This window comes from Xiphophorus couchianus, chromosome 13, assembly GCF_001444195.1.
Source record: "Xiphophorus couchianus chromosome 13, X_couchianus-1.0, whole genome shotgun sequence".
NCBI lineage: Eukaryota > Metazoa > Chordata > Actinopteri > Cyprinodontiformes > Poeciliidae > Xiphophorus > Xiphophorus couchianus.
The window spans coordinates 26,837,448-26,861,579 of NC_040240.1; the positions used below are offsets into that span (position 1 = coordinate 26,837,448).

Here is a 24,132-nt window from a genome sequence, read left to right on the forward strand (position 1 = left end):
CTCCTTTTAATAGAGGAGTATGACAACCACATGCCCATAGACAAACAGTGATAACTGTCTATGTTGGTTTCACATTTTAATAATATATTTGTGTAAATAAAACCTTTGCCTAATTAATTTTAAAATTGTAAAAGTTCGTCTACTTCCTAACCAAAGCTGTAATAATCACTGTCTAAATCACTGTCAAATGAGGATATTTCCAGCACAACCAGGTGATACCAGTTGAGTGTACGTGTAAAAGACATGAAACTACAATGACTCATTTGTCTCAAGGTTTTCAACTTCCAAAATGTTTACTACAAATGTACTTTCAGTCTGCCTTCAACATCCCTGTTCTCCTGACATCTGCTGAGCACGCTCTCTGTTCTCAGAAACATGCACTGTCCACGCGTCGGTTCCGTGTGTTGATTGGCTACACCCGAGACAAACAAAGATTTTCAACCAATAGGAACAGTGTGCACGCGCTGAGCCATTTCTTCCATCCTGGCGGCACATGCTCAGCTGGGGTGCGTCATATAAAACCTCTGCGCTGTCTTTGTTTACAGTAAAGGGAAGTGAACAGCGTAGCACAGTGTTCTATTACGTTCAAGTGCTTTTATTCAAAAAAGTACAAGCTAACAGCATCGTCTATTACTAGGATCACATCGCAGTTATGGTGGCAATGACGAAGAAGGTGAAAACCTTCCAAATCACCCTATCGGATTCAAACAAGTCCTTTTACTGCGGCGGGGACAAGGTGTGTGGCCGAATTGAAGTAGAGGTGAGCGAGGTGACTCGGGTGTCTGCAATGAAGATACTGGCTCTGGGCTGCGCCAAAGTGGAGTACGCTAAAGGCAAGCAACGGTGCCGCCAGGAGGCCGAGTACTTGCGCTATGAAGAGGTCCTGCAGTTGAGCGAGCAGCCCACAGGTTCGGACTTTCTCACTTTTGTATGTTAACTTATTTTACATACTCCAAGGGAACAGTAAAACATTAAACTTTAAATGTAGCTGTTTTTCTTCTTTTTTAACAAATGAAGAAAGCCATGATTGCAAAGTTAACTTTATGCATGCCCCACTCTGCCAAAGAAAACATTATTTAATTTAACACTGTGGCGTGGACAATGTATATATTTAACACCCGAATGTAGACTTTCATTGTGAAGTGGAGAAGGTGAGGTGAGAAGACACCAACGGTTGTACTTAATTCTATTTTTGGTTTGGATTGGAAGACATTGAGAATAAAACAAGACTCAAATTATATTTTCATCTTTTTCTGCTGACTTCCACAACACCACCTTGTATTGAAACAAATATTTTCTCAGCAAAGAGTTATTAAAATCTCTTTAAAACTTCTCTTTACAGATTCTGATGGATCAGTTGTCTTAAGGCCTGGTAATAAATATGAGTACAAGTTTGGATTTGATCTTCCTCAGCAAGGGTAAGAGTCTCAGAATTCACATTTATTTACATGGAATACATCTCTCTCCACTGAATTCTTGCACATAGCCTACCTTTTGAAATGCTCATTTCTCTACTCACAGGCAGCTGGTGTCTTCATACAAGGGGAAGTTTGGTTATGTCCACTATTATGTAAAGGCCTTGATGGAGAGGCCACAGCAACCTATTCTGGAGTGCAAGAAAGGCTTCGAGGTGGAGGAACCTCTGGATGTCAACACACCAGATCTGCTGGTAAGATGACCTGAAGTAAGATAATTTTTGCAACCATCAAAGTCAAATCAGTCAAAACACACACACATAATCCACAAATTATATATCTTTTCAGTCAGTTTCAATTGAAGAATGTATTTTCTTCTTTTAAATAGTATGAAATATCCCTGTTAAGACTAAATTTAGTAATGGTAGAAAAGCTGTATGAACTAAATGTTACAATTTCAGTGTGTTTGTGGTAAATAGGTAGCCAGATTTTCTGACCTGATACAATAGAAGCAAGATGGATGGCCTGCAGTGTATTGTATCATGAAATAAACTACGCATGTAGAAAATGGTGGATACATAAACCTTAAAATGCATCTTTCATTTTAAACACATGTTGAAGCCTTTATATTGTAACTGTCTGAAATTCACATTTTCAGTGCAAAAATGGCCTATATTTCAAAATAAAAGATACAGCACTGCCTCTACCTAGCCTGCTTGCTGTCCTACCTAAAAATGGCGCCCCCAGCGATGACCGTTAATGACGTAGATTGAGGAGAATGTTCCTGTGCAGCTAAAAACATCGAATAAGACCTGGAGGAGGTGACCAATCCTTAGCATTAAATCGGTCACAAGTTTAAGATTGAAGGCTAACAGTGAGCCAGAAGCTACAACGGTTGACTACATAGTAAGACATCATTTAAATGATAAAGAACAGATATTGGAATGAAAAGCAACATGCACACAGACCTGGAAATGCTAATTGCAGTGTTAACTGCTAAGAGAATTTTGGAAATGTATCTTTACATTTACAGATCTTTAGATATTTCTATGGGAATATATTTACCAACATAAGATAGATAAATAATAAGCATGAATAGGCTCAAAAATATTCATATCTCTGGAAGACTTAATAACTCTTACTTTCTCCACCGACCCTGTTCCAGCTCAAAGTTTTGTTGTTTTCTCTGGTCTCCATCAGCATCGTTCTTCAGCCCACTTCCTCTGATGTGTTATGGTGTTACTGCAGTGGATTTCAGTCTGATTTGGTCATTTCTTCTGGATCCCATCTAGTGTTCATTCGGGTCACTATCTTTGTAAGCCTGCTCGCAGAAGTGCAAACTGCAGATTGCCGTGTTAGTTGACATACTGTTGGTGGCAAAATCTTGCCTTCCCACATGGATAAATCTCACCTAAGTTTAAAATACGTTTTTTTTCTGTTGTTTTGTCCCCTCACCATGTCCAGATCAATCGCAGCCTGAACAGCCACACATAAACAAGTTTTAAACAACCTGAACAAACTAAACTTCCTTGAGCTCAGGAGTCAGACTGCAGCCAGTGGGCTCTGTCCACCTCCAGTTACGTCATGCAAACTGCATGTCTTTTCAAACCTTTTTTGTTGATTCAACACTTCAAAACATTCGCTGGCTTAAAAGAGACAAAATGCAGCAACCAGATTTACAGTTTGGCCTCAGAAAATATTTTTTCTGATTAAGATAAGATAAGATTAAGATTTTGTACAGATTGATTAACAAAAGTGGTACACTTTTTTTATTATTATTATTATTATTTCTCTATCCTTTAAATATCCAATAAACAAACTGATTTTTTTTCCAGTTAATTGACTAGTATAAATACAAGCATTAGTAGTCCCTTTTGAAAACTTCAAGCACTAAAAAGAAACAAACAAACAAACAAAAAAAACAAGTGCGAGTACTAAAAGATTGACTTTTAAAAATAACACATTGACAAAAAAACCAATGTTTGGCTATCTTTTTTTGTAACAGTTAAAAGCATGCATTTCTGTTCCGATGTCATTCATATTCTTGTTGTTTAGGACGCATCTAGAGAGGTAGACAGTCCCCCCCCCCAAGTCTCTAGGGGGGGAAATTGATTAAGCTTATCTGTTGATTAAGCTTATCTGTACAAAATCCTTGAGGATTAATTGGAGAGAAAGTTACCAGTAGAGATGATTTGTATTTTCTTGTATGCCATTAGTCTCCCACAGGTGGCACAAAGGAGAAGAAGGTCACCTGCATGTTCATCCCTGACGGTCAAGTGTCGCTGAATGCAAAAATTGACCGACGTGGATTCTGTGAGGGCGAAGACATTTGTATCAATGCGAAGTTTGAGAACACTTGCTCACGCATTGTGGTGCCCAAGGCCGCCATCATCGCCAAACATACGTACCAGGCCAATGGCCGCACCAAGATCTTCCGTCAGAAGCTTTCTTCAGTGCGTGGAAACCACATTATCTCAGGCATGTGTGATGCCTGGCAGGGAAAGACTATCAGGGTGCCAAAGATCAAACCGTCCATGCTTGGCTGCAACATCATTCGTGTGGAGTATGCCCTAATGGTAAGTCTGCTGTGCCAGTTTGAGTGCTACTCACTTGCTTTTGTGGGAGAACATTCCTAATCTATGCCTTCATCATTCATTTGGCAGATTTATGTCCACATCCCAGGTAGTGAGAAGCTAATTCTAGAGCTACCTCTGGTTATTGGAACTGCTGGTCTTGGTAGCCGTAGCAACAGTGTTAGCAGCCAAGAGGGTTCAGTCAGCAATGCGTCTCAGAGTTGGGTGTCCCTCAGGATGCCCTCTGAGCCTCCAAGTTACTGTGACATCACTAAGGACTGCCGCCTGGACCAGCCTCTTACCCCGCTGCTGGATGATGTCGACTGTGACGACAGTCCCATCTTCATGAATGCACCCAGCTTCCAGTACCCATCACCTCCAACATACACTGAGGTAGGCATCTCAAGACAAGTTGGTTTGCTTAGTGACATCATCAGACATCGATGCCTGATTTTCACTGCAGGATTTTTGGTATTGCACATTATATAATAGATTCCTCAAATGTAGTTTTTATATTGTGGAAAATTCACGCACACAATTACAGCAATGTGTATTAATGTAGATGTTTGCAATGGCTCAATGAGCGAACCCTTCTCTTTTTAAAGTATGAGGTTTATCTCTTGTTAGCAAGCCAAGTGTTTGCTAACAGTTTCTAACTGTAACATAATCAAATCATGGACTATTTGTTAAAAAGTAACAAAGGTTATAAGAACGCTAGAGGTGTTGCTGATTCCAGTGGCGTTGGTAATGATCCAAATTGTAATTTTCTCCAAGGAGGCCCAACTTAGGCTGACTCAGGCTTACTGGCTAAGGCTAATGTATATCATATATCCGTAGCTAAAGCAACAATGCTAAAATGTTGCAGCAGGGTTGAATCTCCATTTGCAAAAACTAGCAAAAAAAAAAGTTACCTTGATGTGTGACTTGATGAACATCACAAATACGTGAAGGTTAAAGACACACGGGTGCAGTATGAAAATGAAATGTATGGAGGAGTGATCCTGCCAAAATTAGCAATAACAATAGAAATAAATCACTGGCTTGACTAAGTAGTTCATCTTAATCTTTCTCCCAAAAATTAAGGAGAACTTTCCCAAATTATTTGATTATACATCTTGACAGAAAGTAGAATTTCTTTTATCATTTTCAACAGTATTGACAGTATAAATTGACATTATCACTATTTTCTAATTATATTTATGTTATTGTTCTATTAATTAATTTCAGTTTATATTTTTTCATATTTTGTAATTATTTAATAAAATGTTTGCATTTATTCTCATTTTTTCCCGAGGCTTTAAGTTGGAAAAGTTCTTATTTTTACTTGTGGAGTGTAATTTTTGCCACCTTAATTACTTTATCAATTCATTTACTTCTAATTTTATTGCAGTTTTCTCAGGAAATGTTGTCCATATCAATAAAGGCACTACTAAAAGTTGGTTACTTTTCATTATTCTGAAAAAAGATGAAAAAAGGGAGAAGGAAAAGGTGGATGCAAGAAACAAAGAAGAATTCACAATAAAGATGCAGTCCAAAAACTGGGAAAAGAGACAACAAATTCTAGCAATGTGACAGTTTAGATGATCTCCCATGCAAGTTCAGCAAAGATCTGAGCATTTGAACTATTTAAGAATTTTTTTCAACAAAGTTGTAACTATAGAGGGAGATGTAGCGGAGAAGAGTGAGAACAACAAACAGTATCACGGAAATAAAAGACAAGAAGCCACAGGTGCAGCTATGATAAGCAAGGAAGGAACAGTAATTAATGTGTTAAACATAAGTAAGAATATGAAACATCCACATTTAATCTCACAAGTTGTACCATTTCTTCTTGAATAGTTTTCCATGCTTACAAATATGTTTTTCCTTAATTCCATTTGTTTTGAAGTAGAAGAGGTGGAGAGAAAACCAAAAGGGTAAATAACAACTAGGAAGGAAGAAAGAGACAAATTAGAGCTGTGTATTAGACCTACCCCCTGAAAAGTATAAATTCCAACAATACTTCCCCAATTCACTTTTTAAAAATGGATATACCATTTTAAATCAAATTATTCCTTAATTTAAAGGTGTATTCACCCCTTTTTTAAAAAGTGAATTTCAGGCTCTGCTCATGATGAGGTTAGACACAGCGTTAAACCAGAACTAAATTGTGCTTATTTCTTATTTTTCCAGACAGAGGAGGAGTACATTGGGAATTCAGTCATGCTTCCTGTCTGCTGAAGCTCATCAGTGGGGATCCTGGAGATGTATTCACTGACTATTCTTCAAAGGCACTTACAATGGAGTTGAGTTGCCCACACCAGATGTAAAGCCAGGGATATAAAGATAAAGACAAAGATTCTTATCACCGTGCTTCATCACCTACAGTACAGACCAAATGTTTGGACACACCTTCTCATTGAAGGTGTGAAATGAAAACAACAACAATAATAATAATACAGACCTTTGGGCACTTAAATAACTTAAAAACAAGTGTGTCCAAACTTTTGGTCTGTACTGTGTGTTGATCCAAAGTCTTCCTTCTGGTGCTTGTTTTGCTTATGACCTGAGGTCATAGATTCTGTGGCATATTACATTTCTGAGTAAGCTGTTCCTTCTTAAGACTGTGGGGATCAAGCATCAGATGTATCAGACCCCAGCCTGCTATAACTTGTTTTCTTTCAATCATGAATCTCTGTCATTCCAATCAAGTCTTGGATTTGTAAGAGAATTTAGAGGAAGGTTCATTATTTTGTGTCGCAGTACTGTAAAGAATTTGTTGGGAACAAATTTTTCACAGGTAAAAGAACCATAAACAGCTTTCTTTTTTCCATGTTGTTTTGAGCATCCACTTAAGCCACATTTTATACCACAACTCTTGACCTAATTTTGTTTGATGCTTGTTGGTTTTTGATGCAAAAGTAAAATATTTCCTGGGGAAAAATCCACCTTGTTAAAACATGTCTATATTTGACTTCCAATTAACATTGCAAAATTTATTCAAGTGGCAACATGTCCAGATTGTTTTCTTGTAAAAAGCACCTTATGTGAATACAAGCTTTGTATGTAATTTGCAGTTGTCTAAGAAGGCATTTCACAGTAACATCTACTTTGTTCTCATTCTTTAATTTCTGAACTATCAGGGCCCAAAATGAGTTCGTTGTGTAAGACTGTATATTTGCAATGCTTTGTCTCAACATGAGTTATTTTTGTATGGAACCCTATGGGTCATTTTTTTGAATAAAGAAATGTCTAAAATGAGGCAGAATTTCTGCTCTTCAACATATCTGAAAGTTTTTGTTTCAGTTTCACTTTTGAAGAGTTGTTCACTCTACACTAAATTCAGTTCAAATTCAAACATTATTTGTCCCAAAGGGAAGTGAAATGTTGTGACTCATATTATCTGAGTATCTTCAGAGTTGTGGATGGCGATGTTGCAGTCAGGAAGAAAAAATATAATATGATATGAAAGCACAGCACTCAGGGAAACTCACACACTACTCGTACAACCACTATAATTTAATATTTATCATGACTTGTCTGTGCATTTAAAGCTGAGAGGGAAAAATCATTTTAAGTTCGGTGGCATCAGTGCAGACTGGCAAACTGGCTTCTGTCAGACTGCCTCAGGGCAGATGTGGCCACTGGACATGTGGCAGATGGTGGCAAGCTAGTAAGCTTGCTTCATCAGCATATGTGTGAGCATGAATGGGTTAATTTAAATCCATCCATCCATCCATCTTCTTCCGCTTATCCGAGGTCGGGTCGCGGGGGTAGCAGCTTCAGAAGGGAGGCCCAGACTTCCCTCTCCCCAGCCACTTCTTCCAGCTCCTCCGGGGGAATCCCGAGGCGTTCCCAGGCCAGCCGAGAGACATAGTCCCTCCAGCGTGTCCTGGGTCTTCCCCGGGGCCTCCTCCCGGTGGGACGTGCCCGGAACACCTCACCAGGGAGGCGTCCAGGAGGCATCCTGACCAGATGCCCAAGCCACCTCAACTGGCTCCTCTCGATGTGAAGGAGCAGCGGCTCTACTCTGAGTCCCTCCCGGATGACTGAGCTTCTCACCCTATCTCTAAGGGAGAGCCCAGCCACCCTACGGAGAAAACCCATTTCGGCCGCTTGTATCCGCGATCTCGTTCTTTCGGTCATGACCCAAAGCTCATGACCATAGATGAGGGTGGGAACGTAGATCGACCGGTAAATCGAGAGCTTCGCTTTTTGGCTCAGCTCTCTCTTCACCACGACGGACCGGTACAGCGCCCGCTTGACAGCAGACGCTGCGCCAATCCGCCTGTCGATCTCCCGCTCCCTTCTTCCCCCATTCGTGAACAAGATCCCGAGATACTTAAACTCCTCCACTTGGGGCAGGACACCCCCCCTGACCCGGAGAAGGCACTCTACCCTTTTCCGGCTCAAGACCATGGCCTCGGATTTGGAGGCACTGATCCCCATCCCGGCCGCTTCACACTCGGCTGCGAACCGATCCAGCGAGAGCTGCAGATCACGATCTGATGAAGCCAAAAGGACCACATCGTCTGCGAAAAGCAGAGATGAGATCCTGAGGCCACCAAATCGGATCCCCTCAACACCTTGGCTGCGCCTAGAAATTCTGTCCATGAAAGTGATGAACAGAATCGGTGACAAAGGGCAGCCCTGGCGGAGTCCAACTCTCACCGGAAACGAGCCCGACTTACTGAATTTAAATATTATGTATTTTAAGTGTGTTCTTTAGATGGAATAAAAATCATTAGGGCGTCCTAACTGAAAGAAAAGAATGTTTCTGCTTATTAGTAGCAAGAATAAATGGATGGAAATTTACCCTTAGGCTTAACTTTTGCTCGTGTGTTAAATCTAACCTACACTTTAAAGCAAAACTGTAAACGTTTGCCATAATGAGTGGCCTGATATGCAGTTATCTGGAAGCTGCATGCCTGCAAGTCATAATGTAATGGATTTTTTTTTTTCGTTTTGTTTTTGCTAGTATGACTTCTTCCGTGAAACACCCCTAAATGACTTCTTCATTCATTCATTATTTTATTTGTATAAATTTCTAATTAGAATGTATCCAGACATTACATATTTATTTTGAGCTTTTAGGAATTTATTTAAGCTATTCTTATTCCAGGATGGAATGACTATGTATATAGAGATTTTTAAAAACTAGACTTTGCTGCACAAGTTTGAATTTTTTTGTGGATCAATAAACAGATTTTTTACTTATACAGTTTATACTTACATAAACTGTAGAAGTAAATTTAATTTAAACATTTATTAGCCAGATATCAACAAGCTACTATCAAAATACCACATGGATATCTGACCACTCTTCCTAGCAGCGTTTTTTGTAGGTGTTTGTACCATCCCAAAAACTTCCTCTGTCTTTTTGGGTCAAATGAGTGAAACTTGGAAATAACTAGTACACCTAACAGTAACAAATAGAAACTTTGATTTCAGGTGGACAACTAAAAAAACAACAGTTGGATCATTGTTGTACATTGCTTGAGGCAGCAGTGTATTTGACAGCAGCATGGAAACATAACCCCCCCCCCCCCCCACACACACACACACGGTATGGAAGTTGCTTGCTCTTCTGTTGACAAAGCCTCTCCTCCCACCTATGTCCTTTCTGAGTTCTACTGAAAGTGTCTTCCTCAAATGCTGTGCTTACTATTTAAAAGGGTTTGGTGGAGAGGAATTTGTTGCAGTTATTAAAAAAAAAAAAAACTTTTACTAAATTGGACGAGAGACCTTGATCTATTCTATAGTGTTTATGATTTTCACAGGGTTAGTTAATGAGGAATGAATCTTGCACACTCGCAGACAGACAGCGAAAATTTGGATTGTTGACTGGCTACATCTCGAGTTACTTAACTGCAAAATTTGACTTGTCATAGCAATAAAGAAATATGTGGAATACCTTTAACTAACAAATGGCACTCACCTGTAAACTGAGCTTAAGGACTGCATAAGACTTATGGTGCACATTTTAAAATGGCTGCATGGTTTCATAAATGAACTATATATGTAAATATATATATAATTTTATTATTAGTGGGTTTTAAATTATTTTATATACGGTAAACGAAAACAATCCGTGTATCTACAATTGGACACTGGAAATGAATGTTCAATGAATGAAAGTCAACAAGGCAAAGAAGTTCCCAGGATGTGTCATGTTTGGATCTAGTTTTTTAACCCACATGCAGAACACGACAGGAGTAAAGGAATCAGTAGTATAATTTATTGAATACAATTGAGCAAAATAAGATGGATCAGGGTCTTTCCAGGAGGGGGGCAGGGTCACGGAGTCGCTGGCGCACTGAAGGACAACAGATAAAATGTTGAGTTCAAGGTTCTAGGAAATGAGAGCTACACGGGTATACTGGAACGGTCTTGAGTTGTCGAATAATGACTGCGGGGAGAGGGTAGGCTGTGGGCTCGGGATTCGTCTCCTATCTTGCAGGTCCTGGGAGGTGATCTGAATTCCAGAGTACGGCTCGATGGGGGTGGTTCCGGGTTGCTACGTGGAGGTTGCGGTGGAGGACGGACAGGTAGATTAAGGCTTGGAGGGAGGCAGAGGAGCGGTCCTACTGCTAACTGGCAGGTCCGTGTTCGGCTTGAGATCCAACTGAGGAGATGGAAGTGGGACTCGGGCAACCAGTGGGTATTCACCACGGCGTCACGAGGGTGGGTTATCAAAGGGCCAGAACGAGATCTTTACGAGATCACGCGGCGTCGCTAGGAACACCATCACTGGCAAACACTCAGGCGAAGAAGTGCAGTCAGTCCGCTCCTCTTAAACCTCAGGATGATTAGATGATGACCAACAGGTGTGCTGGAACGCAGGTAACGCCCTGCGCGGGAGGCAGCCTCTGGCGCTTTCCGGTGGACAACCAACGGAACCACAGACGAACAAAAAGGAAAAGAAAACCCCCAAAAGGACAAACCCCCCCCCCCCCCCCCCCCCCCCCCCCCCCCCCGATACCTAACAATGTGTAAGAAATAGGTGTTGTTTTCAATTATTTAATTTCCACTTTTGTTCTTGGTTAGTGAGATTGGTTGGATGTTAATTAAATGTTTTGTTTTTTGGGGGTTTTGTACCTAAAATTGTGCTGCAGTTAATACTAGGAAACCGACTAGTATTCTAGTATTGACTGTGCATTTAAATGATTACACTCTTTGGAACTTAGCTGACTTTTGTTCAAATTGAATTTCAGAAACATTGTAGCAAAAATATTTTATTTTGCAGTTATGTATTATAGCTATACATAATAATAATATGTATTGTCTAATAACAATATATTAGACAATACATCTCTAACATATATGTTAAACATGTCTACATACATATCTAACATATATGTTAGAAACATATATGTTAGACATGTATTGTCTTGCTGTGGGGCTGTCATTAATACAGAATGTCAGCATAAACAAAGAAAGAACTTCATGTTCCATGCGTCCAATGAGACACTTCAGTTACATGGTGTACTCTGGTAAGGCAGCTGTCCTTAGGCATGTTCAGCACCAGACCTCAAGTCACTCAGTTGATCTGCTGCAGACACATCGCCAGAGGAAGGATCTTTGTGCACTGAACATCTGCAAACAGAGAAAAAAAAAAATCAGATTTTATTGGTATGTTTACCTCTTATATCAAAAACTAATATAGACTCAACAAATGTCATTGCATTTGCTGTGTACAAATTCAATCAGTCACACTAACCGAAATACACTATGACATTTAGCTATTTAACAGAGCCTGCATAACATACCGTATATTAGAAGAAGAAAATATCTACAAAGAAAACTTAACCAATGACTGTCTTCTGTTTGATGAGTCCTCAGAGAACACTTAGAATATGTAGAAATACACTGTAAAAAAAATCAATTTCAATTGTATTCAAATTCAATTCAATTAAAAAATACTTTATTGATCCCAAGGGGAAATGATGTAACTCATATTAATTCAAATTCTGCAGAGTTGTTATAGATAGTGATGGCTGTTGACAAAGAAAGATGTCTTGTAACGGTCTGTATTACAGTGAATTTGAAGAAGCCTCTAACTGAAGACACTCTGTTTTCCCAAGAACAGAGTGGTCAGGGTTGTCCATTGTTTTCTTGATTTTACGAAGAACCCTACTTTGCATTGTCATCTCAGAGGTTTTACAGTCATCTCCAGAACAGAACCAGAACAGAATCAGCCTTCTTTATCAGGCTGTTGAGCCTTTTTAGGTCCCTGGTTCTCATGCTGCTGCCTCAACTGATGATGGCAGAAGAGAATACACTCTCTACCACAAACTTATAGAATAGAATAGAATAGAATAGAATAGAATTACTTTATTCATCCCAGCAGGGAAATTATTTTGCAGTTACAGCATAGAGACAAGACACACAACAACCACCACTGAGTAGCAATTGTAGACAAAATAAAAATAAAATATAACATGCTGTCAATATAAAAAGCAACTTAGAGCAGTCCTTGCAAAGATTCAAAAAATGCAGATACAGTATGTATATGTAAATATATGTACAGCAAGTGTGCCACAGTGCAGTTGTGCAAAATTGGACTGATTAGTGCAGAACAATGATTTGGCTTTTATTGTACAGTGAGATGGCATGTGGCAGGAAGGATTTCCTGTATCTGTCCCTACGACAGCGGAGCTGGAGCAGCCTATGTGAGAAGGTGCTCTGCTGTCTGTCCACTATGTGGTGGAGAGTATAGAATATCTGCAGTATCTTGCTGCAAACATTGAGCAAGATGCTGAAGGATTTTAACTTAAATAACTTAAGATCAACCACATTGAAAATAATTTCCCAAATCCAGTGATTTTTCACTCAGTTATGTTATGAGTATCATCTGAGACTGAGGCAAAAGAGTGTGAAAGGTCTTAGATTCCTCAAGAAGTACAGTCTAGTTTGTCCTTCTATTCCTTTCCAGTCTGTCCAGGCAAACATTGAGGTATTTATATTCCTCAACCACCTCCACTTTTTCTCCATGATGGAAACAGGATTTGATCCTGAAATCTAAAATCATCTCTTTTGTTTACATTCAAAATGAGATGATTGTTCCCACACCATGACACAAAGCGGTTCATCAGTTCTCTATTCTCAGCCTCTTGTCCATCTCTGATACACCCAACAACTGAAGAGTCATCATAGTATTTCTGTAGATGACAGAAGTCGGACTTGTGCTGGAAGTCTGAAGAATAGCACAAGTACAGTTCCCTGTGGTGCTCCTGTGTTGCTGACCACCTGTTTAGACACTCTGTCCTTCAGTCTCACAAACTGTGGTATGTTTGTTAGGTAGTCATATGAATACAAAGAGGCATTTTAAAGAGAAGGTGACTGAGAAGGTAAAGAGTTACAAAGTGTTTGAGTTGGAACTCAAACAGGCATGTCTAGTTTTTACACACTTTACATTTTCCAGGGATATAATGTGACAACCCGCTTGTTGCACAGAGCTAGTTGCACTATTTATTCTCTCCCTCTGCCATCTTTACAAACGAGAAAGGAACCAGCTTGAATACTGGACCAATCAGAACGTGATAAAGGGTTTGGGATGGATGGGCAGTTTCCCTCCAGATGGGTACATAGCAACAACCGGTGCCACTGTTCTGCCAGCATTGCCTTCCCTTGCAGGAACTATTAAAATAAAGACTAGGCTGTATTGTCCTTTGTCTATTCCTAAATGGTCTCACTGAATGACTACAATCACTGTGGACCAATAAAAATTCTCTGTAAAACCCTAGAGATAGTTTTGTGTGAAAATCCCAGTAGATCAGCAGTTTCTGAAATACTCAGACCAGCCTGTCTGGCACCAATGGCCATCCCACTTTCAAAGTCACCTTTCTTCCTCATTCTGATGCTCAGTTTGAACTGCAGCAGATCGTTTTGGCCATGTCTACATGCCTAAATGCATTGAGGTGCTGCCATGTGATTGGCTGATTCGACATTTGTGTTAATAAGCAGTTGGACAGGTGTACCTAATAAAGTATCCAGTGAGTGTAAGTTGAGTAAACTGAATGTCGGTATCACTGACAAATGCCAGAAGTGTAAGATGCCTGTTGGGGACTGTGATGGCCAAACCCATGGCCAGTAACTCTTTTTATGCACAATTTATTTGTTCATACAAACACAACAACACTTTAGTTTCAATAAAAACATTTATTAGTTGATTTGAATACATTTGTTCTATTTGTTAGCATGCACATTTAGTTAGCATATGTATTTATATCAACTTAAAGTTAATTTGTTTGCTTAAGATTAACTCTTGATTTCTTGCCGGTTCTTACCTGCCATGGAGTTGCCAGACAAAGTATGGGGGCCAGGGCTCAGCAGGCTTAAATGCTGATTAGACTGCACCACTAGTTCCTGCTGCCAGGGGAATTTGGAGTTTCTTTGTTTAGATACGTTTTTGTATTTAAGTAAATAGTAGTATTTAAAGTTTAATATTTTTGATTTTCATTTTGGGTGTTTAGTTTAGTCAAATTTAGCTGTATAGTTTGACTAATAATAGTAGTAATACTAATAATAATAATAAGAGTAGTGATAGTAATTTTATTCTGTTTAGATACCCCTATTGTGTCTTAATTGGTCTGATCAGCCAGTATATAAGCCCCTGTGTGTCATTTCTTTGTTAGGTCAGTTATGTTTGTTTGTGCAGCCAGTTTGTTTGCATTTTTGCCTGAGTTCAGTTTTGTTTCTTTGACATACATATTGGTATGAGCTCAGATATATAATCTTTGTCATTTATAAATCTCTGGGTTAAAAAAACAACAAAAAAAACCAAATTATTTTTCTAATACGTCCTGTGACTCCTGTTTTTTTTTAACTCGGCCCATTACAGGGACCTTTCTCCATAGTTTAAGTGTTTTCCATAGACTTTAACTCTTGTTTTCTTGCTTGTACTTACCTGTCTTCTTTCTGTTGTTTTCTTTTAGTAAGGAATAAAATCTAGTTTAATCACAAGCTAAAACAAAAAGATAAGACTATTCACTAGTCACTAGTGATTTTGGTAAATAAAACACCTTACTGTGCTATAGTACCTTACAAACTATAGGTACCTTACAAAATACCTTACGTATTTTGTTAACCAAAATTCTTCAGCTTTGAGCCAACGACTTTGCATCTATACTTTCTCGTGATACAATGCTGCCCCCTTAGGGTTGATACATATTGGTTTAAAATAATGAACAATTAATGTCCCATGCAGATGTCTTGAACCATCTCACATTTAGGTTATTTTTTCCTCCCCAAAGAACTTAATTTTTTTGCATAATTTTAAAGTGGGCTTATAAAATATTTCTCTGTCTTTTTATGCATATTTATATGCCCTGATTTTGGCATGACGGGCAGAGTGAAATATTTGGAAGACATGAAAGGCAAAAAATAAAATAAAATAAGAAATAGATGGTATCACGAGGAAAAAACATTATGTTGAAATATTCCATCAACATCCACCCAGAGATACAGTGGGTATGCAAAGTATTCATACTCCTCTAAATTCTTACATTTTCTTCAAATGCAGCCATTTGCTGAAATCCAAAAAGTTCATATTTCTCATAAATGTGCATTCAGCATCCCATCTCGACAGAAAAAAACCAGAAATGTAGGAATTTTTGCAAATTTATTAAAAAAGAAAACTGAAATATAACATGATTATATGTATTCAGATCCTTTTCTCAGTATTGAGTAGAAGCTCCCTTTTGAGCTGGTACAGTCATGAGTTTTCTTGGGAATGATGCAACAAGTTTTTCCACACCTGGATCTTGCGATCCTCTCCAGTTCTGTCAGGTTGGATGGTGAACGTTGGTGGAGCCATTTTCAGGTCTCTCCAGAGATGCTTAATTGGATTTAGGTCAGGGATCTGGCTGGGCCAGTCAAGAATGGTCACAGAGTTGTTCCAAAGCCATTCCTTTGCTATTTTAGCTGTGTGCTTCAGGTTGTGGTAGAAAATTACTACAAGTTAAAATCTGCTGATCATGTTCTATTAAACGCTTGTGCAATAGAACTATTTGGGTTACATGTACAAGGTTGGAAGTTGTTTTCTACAGCTGCATCAGAACCAGATTGTCTTGCCCCTCGTTTTGAATTCCTTATCCTTGGTATAAAACTCATGTGTTGTCTCTGCCTGGCATAGCTTTTCACCCAGAACTCCTTCATTATTGATTGTCCTACAAGCTCTCTGTATTGTGCACAACATATGAATAAACCTGATTGAGTGATTTCACCTGACAATGCTTTACCAAGCACAAGCACAAGTAGTTTTGTTCCACAACAGGGTCATTGTCTTGTTGGAAGGTGACCCTTTGGCCCAATCTGAGGTCCTGAGCACTTTGGAAGAAGTTTTCTTCCAGGATCTCTCTGTACTTTGCCGCATTCATCTTTCCTTCAACTGCAACCAGTCGTCCTGTCCCTGCAGTTGAAAAACATTCCGAAAGCATAATGCTGCTATGTGTGATTTCCTCCACATATAAAAACCACATGCGTGGAGAAAACCACACATACCACTTAGAGTTAGCACCAAAAAATTCAATCTTCGTCTCGTCAGATCAGAGAATTTTATTTCTCGTAGTCTGGGAAACTTTTATGTATTTTTTGGCAAACTATGCAGGATTTCATGTCTTACACTGAGGAGAGGTTCTGTCGGGCCACTCTGCCATAAAGCCCCACTGGTGGAGGGTTGCAGTGATAGTTGACTTTGTGAAACTTTCTCCCATCTCCATCTCTGGAGCTCAGCTGCAGTGACCTTTGGGCTTTTCTCAGTTAACTGGGTGGCCAGGTCTAGGATGAGTTCTGGTTGTCCCAAACTTCCTTCCATTTAAGGACTATGGAGGCCACTGTGATCTTATGAACCTTGACTGCTGCAGAAATTATTCTGTAACCTTGGCCTGATCTGTTCCTTGCCACTTGTCTCTGAGCTCCTTGGCCTTCCACCTCATGATTCTTATTTGCTCTGCCCTGGTGAAAAATAAATATACTAAGTATGTTACATTTTAGTATACTTAAGCATACTTTAAGTCAGACTAATCATGAGTATACTTCAAGTATAATTAGGATTAGTTAAATTAAAGTGTGACATTTTGGAACAACTAATTTTGTGCTTAATGTATTTTAATAGCATTTAAATTGTATTAAAGCACAATTTAAAGTGTACCTTCACATACTTTTTTGCAACAACTTAAGTTACACTTAGTATACTTTAAATATATTACTTTTTATGTAATATAAACATGCTTGATTAGTATAGCTAAAGTACCATTTTTGTGATTGAATTACATTTAAAATATACTTCAAATGCATTTTAAGTATATTGGCATTACATATTTTATATATTAGTAGTGTGATTACAGTATGCTACAATTACACTTTTGGTTTATTATAATTGCTAATGAAGTACACTTTTTAGTTACTTAGTGTGTTTTATTATTCTGCTTTGCCACTTTGTACATTACATGCGTCATACACACTGCAGTACTGCAAACATATCAGGCTACAGAACACAGAAGGATCATTTACAACACACTTTACAGGTGAAACAAATTACATTGTGCTTTCAATATATTACCATTTTGGTAACACCGTATTTGATGACTGACATGAACATGAAGGAGTCTTCATGAAAGTCTGACTGTTGTCATGAAGTGCAATTTGGTAAATAATGACACTTTTAACTAGAAGTTACTTTAAAAGTTAGATTAAAAGTCCATCAAAAGTGCCAATTTTGCATTACAGTGTCATTATTTACAAAATAATGCAAAGTTGGTACTGTTCGTGGACTTCAAATCCAACTCTTAAAGCAATTTCTCATTAAGTGTCATTATTTACAGAATGACATTTTGTAACACCTGTTAGTATGTTCCTAACAGGAACATACTAACTGTCATGTTTATGACAGTATCATGTCAGTCTTATGCACACCCCGCCAAATAAAGTCTTACCCATATTTTTCAAGAGTACATTGCCAATATACTATCACAGAATTGTACAAATTGTTAATACATTCAAAGTACAACATGCTTATGAAAATTAGCACAATAAAATCATAGGTACACTTTAGAGGAAACGTAAAAAATATTTCACCAAGGATAGAATATTGTTTTAATACAATGTCACAGTATTCCAGTTTTACTCCAGACAAACAGACATTTCTCCTTCCTAAGAATAGTTAGTAGTTTTGGTAAATTCAAGCGATGTCCTAGTCCGAGTAGGACGACAACACAACTGGACAAGACATTCAACTTCGTGCTATAACTGCATGGAGGCTCTGTTGCGACTTAAAATAGTTTGCTTCATAAACTTAACCTGGTTTTAATTAAGCTTAGTATGCCAAAGAGACTTTGATATTGTGTGGCTGTTGTAACTCGTTCGTCATTGTTTTTATCTTCAACATATTTTTGCAGTCTAAGCAAATTTAAGATGAAAGAGGAAGCCAGGGATCAGGAATTATAAAACCTAAAGACTTTCCTGTTTCAGAAGAGGCTCTGGCTCCACCAAATCACCAACCAGTTCTGAGGATGAACCTCCACATCGTCTTCATGATGGAAGGCTTTGTTTTTACTGAGCAGCTAGCTTTAACAGCAAAAACTGGTGAGTTTCCAACCTTAACCTGCTTAATAAACATGTTTTGATTTTTAAAAAATAATTGGACAGAATTTATTCCCCTTGTTAATCAACCATTTTTCTTTCATACATTTTATTCATTGTTATCTTTCAGGACCCTGTGATGGACTGATGACCTGTCCAGGGTGAACCCCGCCTCTCATCCGATGACAGCTGGAGATGGGCACCACCATCAGCTTGTTCAGATCATGGATGGAAAGCTTTTAAGGTAGTTTGTCTCCCTTAAGTCCACACTTAAAACAGCTTCATAGTTATTGCCAACATCAACTGATTCTGCGATATTGCTGACTATTTTTTTCTATTTCTAACATAAACAAGCAAAGAAGTCACACAGAAATGTGTTTTTCACACCAGGCATCTGGTCCCAATCATCATCAGTTTTGATGATGTCACAAATAAAGCGAGTCCACAACATCCTAAAATTGTAAGTTGTACTTTTTCCTTTGCCGTTTTTCTGTATTTTTTAAAATACAAGTGCTTTCTCTGTTTAATTGCTCTATTGTTTTGTTCTTTTTTGTAGGTTTCTGTAAAGTGCAGTGGTCCAGTGAATAGAAATGTTCTGTTGTTGATCCTCACTATTCTCAAGGCCCTCTTTAGTTTTAAGGCAATTTTTGCGAGTACAAATGGCGAATTTGAACCGCGTCTGTTATCTTCTCTGGCTTCTTGGCTGTTCTTGGTGCTTTTTAAAAAACCTGAAAGTGCGCATTACTGCCACCATCTGGTCTGGAGTGTGAACTGGCGCCAATGCCGTTCACTAACTGATCATACATCTGAAAATTGATTGGGTAAATGTTTTAGTTAAAAAAAAAAAAACGGACGTTTTCAGTTAAAAAACTGAAAACAACAGATCACATGATTCGGAAAGATGTAAAACTGAAGATACCTGCTAGTGTTAAGGACAAGAATTGTTTTTGTTGCAGAATAGCGTTTCTCTACGGGGGCGGTACCTACCCCCGGGGGGCGTTCAGAGGACGGCAGGGGGTGCTGGCGGATATTTTTACAAAAGGGGGGGCGCTGAGATTCCTTTGGGGTAGTGATGGGATTTTCGGCTCCTTTTCGAGATGCGGCTCTAATGGCTCTTCTTACTGTGGAGAGCCGGCTCTTTCGGCTCCCAAACGGCTCCCCATGTATATTTTTGACATTATTAATTAATTAATAGCTTAAACCTAATTTTATTATATTTTGCTTCATTATTGACATTGTTAAGCACTTATGATGAGTAAGAATGCCGCATAACAATGCTGTAGCAATACCGATGCGTGTGATGTCCGCATGTGCCTGTGCAGGTTGTTTGTCGAGCCTGCACGATAGGAAATGCTGACTTTGCACAGTCTGCACTCTGCCCTGGAGCTTGATGTAGCATTAAAATGAGTCCAAATCTTGCTCCGTTTTCTGTCACTCATTTATTTTCACCTATTCAGTTCTCACACTGACTCCCCTTCTTTCTGTGCTTCTTGACCGCTGACTGAGTGTCTGTACATAAACACCTGCCGACGCTATACAGCTTGGCCAATTGCCAGCCGTTTCCACAAAAAAAGTGGAGATAAACTTTTTTTTCAGTGTTTTCCCGCCACATTATTAATTGAAACTATGTGTGATTGGTCAGATGTGTGGAGCACACGCTTGACATGAGGGCAGTGGACCGACCGAGGAAAAACAACTCTCCGCTCTAGCACTGGCAGAAGAGCAAAACACGCAAGGAGAGGGAGAAGGGGGAGGAGGAGACAGCGAGGCACCGCAAGACAAAAAAAATGATGTGGGGAAAAACTATCGGCTCTGGCACTTGCAGAGCACAAGCACAACGACAGGGAGGCGGAGAGACAGCGATATACTGTAGAAAAAACCCCGGCTCCCAAATAGGATCCGAAAACGGCTCCCATTGTGGAGCCGGTTCCAATCGTTCACTTCAAAGAGCCGGATCGTTCGCGACCGACACATCACTATTTGGGGGGCGTTTGCTCGAAGGTAAACTAGTTTACACCTTATATGGACAACAATACCAGTTTAGACTTTGAACAACTTGTTAAAACGGTGTTGTGTAACATTAAAACATGCTTGGCTGCAACTGTATCGACGGTAGCTCTTCTTAGCTTCAGTGTTTCTGTTAGCTTATTGGCGCAGCTCCGCGCTCCTGCTTACTGGTAGCTTCACCGCGTCAGTTCAGCTTTACATCGCTGATGACGGTGCTGTGATTCACTTGTCTGGTGTTTGATTTTAAAATATTTTATGTTTCATTGAGGGGTTTTGTACCTATGTTTTGGCAATGCTGTAGTCATGTCAAAGCAGCAACTTATATTAAAAATGTTTTGTTGATCTTCTGGATGCTGCACGCTGCCATAGAAGGACAACGGAATATCGCTCTTATAAACATGTAAAGAGTAAAATCACAATCACATCGTGTATCCCTCAGAAAAATTAACCAATTTAAATAAAGAAATCTCTCTCTATGGGTGATACCCATAGCGTTCATTTTATATAGTTAACGTTGGTGCTAAAAGTGATCCGGTATGAAACTGTAGTACCACAGCAATTTTGAATTTTAATCTTCAGAATACCGGGATTTTTCCCGTTGTTTTAAAAGGTTTACGTCAGTCTGCTTTTCTCCATCGATACGCTTCCCGACCGCTCCGCACCTTAGGGGGTAAAAAAAAAAAAAAAAAAAAAGAAAAAAGAAAGAAAGAAACTATACGCAAAAAACTCTGAAACAGGAGAACCGGGACCTAGAACGGAGCAACGAACTAGATGTGACTCAGGATCAGAGAATCCGGCGGTGGACAGTGAAAAATTAATATGAGTGGCAAATTAGGTGAAACACATGATTAAGCCGCGCAGCAGGTGAATGGCGTGATGAGTGAAGATTACTGGTGGTGAGCGACAATACAAACAATAAAATAAAACTAGCAACAGGAAAGAAACTAAAGCGGACATAACAATAAACCAAGAGAGGATAATAGTAATCAAAGAAAACTAAATGGAAACGAATGAAGAACAAAATGCAAGAATAATCTAAGAATCTAAAGTAAGTACAGAGAAATAAACTGGTATGGCAAGACCTTTCGAGCAATAATTAACACAGAGGACTACATGGCAAGAATAAACGGTCATTGTTTTAAAATAAAAGGTAAAATAAATGTTTAAAGTGCCATGAGTTTGTTGAGACCACATCTAGTACTAAGAAGAAATATTTATTTTACAGACAATAACAATAATAAGGAACTTATCGCTTATTTATGTTTTTAATTAGATTTGATATATATATTTCTTCAATATTATTTTTCATGACAGTGTTAATATCATGAGGCTGTTCATTGACTCCATGACACTTTCAATCTGACTCATTAGAATTTGATTAAGAGCCAACTTTTGTCTTTGTAATTTCTGCCCAGTAAAATTATTAATCTATAAATCAATAGTCAAGTCTATATAAAGATATAATCCATGTTTCTGTCCCATATTTGTATGGCATTGAAAGGATCTGGAATTTTTGTTTCTCCAGTGAAAGCTCTGGTTTGCACAGTAAATGCTGTGTGGGTGAAATTTTATTAATGATACTCTGCTATCCCATTCTCCTGAATGCAGCACAGAGCTGCACCACCAGAAACTGACAGAAACACTGAAGAGAAGAAGAGTTATGATTATATAGTTGCAGTTCTACCCATGTTTTAATGTTGCACAGAAACAATAAAACAATAAGTCTTTTTGCAAATAGTTTAAACTTTAAACAGGCATTGTTGTACATCTTTTATCTGGTCATTTTGTGAAAAATTTAACAACTAAAATGGCCCAGAACAAGAATATATTTTCCTCTCTGATTGGCTGCTGATAGGCCTACCAATTTTAAGTTGAATGTCCATTGCATTTTTTGTAGATGCCTGTAAAAATAATTTCTATTCACATGGCTTTTTTGTTCTCTTGGAAATTATTTTTGATTATAAATACAGAAACAACCACAAAACTCAAAACATCAACAATAGTGATAGTAATATTAATAATACAATACTATTCAAAGTATAAACAAAGTAGGCGAAGTAGCCTACAAATTCTTTGATGGGGGCAGTGAGGGACCCGGATAATGGACAGAGGGACGCTGGCCCAAAAAAGGTTGAGAAACACTGTTGTAGAACCTATGTCACTAAAGTGTCAATGTTTGATATTTTAAGGCTTGAACATATTATTTACTTTGTTAAACAACATTACTTCAAGTGCCACTATAAGGATAGTTATTTTTTTTACATTCTTTGCCATTTTAACAAAAATAGTAAAAGATTATTAAGGCACTTAAAAAGGCATACTTTATTAGTCTATAGTATACACTCAGATGTAATTTAAAACATACTAAAATTAATAATTTAAAGTAAGCATTGAGTGAATTTTAAACATTCTATTTTGAGCATATATTTTAAAATATTTTTAAAAGCATATTCATTGGTACACTTGAGCAAATACATATTTTGTTCACTTAAAGTGAATTAAAAATATACTTTCATTTAATATATTTCTTAAAAGTGTATTTTGGCACAATTATATTTAAGTGTGTTTAAAGTTGTAATATCAAAATTGGTACAAGAATACTTTTAGTATACTTCGTATATATTTATAGGTAGTACACTTAATACTTAGTATACTTAACATGTACTTACAAAAACATAAGTATATTTGAAATATACTATAGCATATATTTTTTTCACTAGGGTGACATGAACTGTGAGCTGAGTTCTTATATAGACAAGTGTGTGCCTTTCCTAATCGAGTCCAATCAGTTTAAGCACAGCTGGACTCCAGTGAAGAAGTAGAACCATCTCAAGGAGGGTCAGAAGAAATGGACAGCATGTGAGTTAAATGTAATGGTCACAGCAAAGGGTCTGAATATTTATGACCATGTGATATTTATTTTTTTCTTTTTGTAATACATTTTCAAAACTTTCTACATTTCTGTTTTTTCTGTCAAGAAGGCATGACATCTTGACAGAAGATCTCATCCCATCTCAAATAATATGAACTTACTTGATTTTAGCAAATGCATTGAAACAAAAGGTGAAAACGTAAAGGAGTCTGAATACTGTACTCACTGTAAAAGCTTGGGCACATATTGGTATTCCAAATGAACAATAACTCTCAGCATACAGCCAGAGTGGTTACAAAATAACTTAAGGACAATGTTATCTCATCTCCCCCCAGGTCAGTTAATGTCATGTGTAACAGTGAAACCACAAAGACAACAGTCTTTGTTCAACTTCACAATCAACCAGAATTTATTCCAACAATCAAATGCATAAAGTCACACCAACAGCTCAACATGGTCATCAGAAAACTAGCCAAAAAGGAAACATAAATTACCGTACCTTAGAAAAAATGCCAAATACAAAGACACGTCTCCGGAGACCACCATGTATGGAAGGAAAAAAAGACAGTTCCACCCCAGTGATTTGACTAGCTGTTTTAGCTCAATTACTTTTATATCAAGGAGGGTTCTTTACTGTCTGATGCATTTTGACGCACTGTTTCAGAGATGGTCTCCCTGAGCACCCATGTCATTACATGCTGTC

At 38.3% G+C, this 24,132-nt stretch overlaps 1 protein-coding gene and 1 long non-coding RNA gene across 2 annotated transcripts; both read left to right on the forward strand.

The window, feature by feature from the left end:
- The first annotated feature begins 528 nt into the window (after positions 1–528).
- Positions 529–6,424, forward strand: txnipa (thioredoxin interacting protein a). The gene is made up of 6 exons (XM_028036262.1): positions 529–908; positions 1,343–1,418; positions 1,522–1,669; positions 3,632–3,991; positions 4,079–4,381; positions 6,161–6,424. The coding sequence occupies exons 1-6, from the start codon at positions 653–655 to the stop codon at positions 6,206–6,208; spliced, it is 1,191 nt and encodes a 396-aa protein (XP_027892063.1). The 5' UTR covers positions 529–652; the 3' UTR covers positions 6,209–6,424.
- Positions 6,425–18,132: 11,708 nt separating this feature from the next.
- On the forward strand, positions 18,133–19,412 carry LOC114156074 (uncharacterized). The gene is made up of 4 exons (XR_003597895.1): positions 18,133–18,553; positions 18,681–18,794; positions 18,905–19,010; positions 19,107–19,412. It is a non-coding gene; the product is annotated as an uncharacterized LOC114156074 (long non-coding RNA).
- The last annotated feature ends 4,720 nt before the right edge of the window (positions 19,413–24,132 follow it).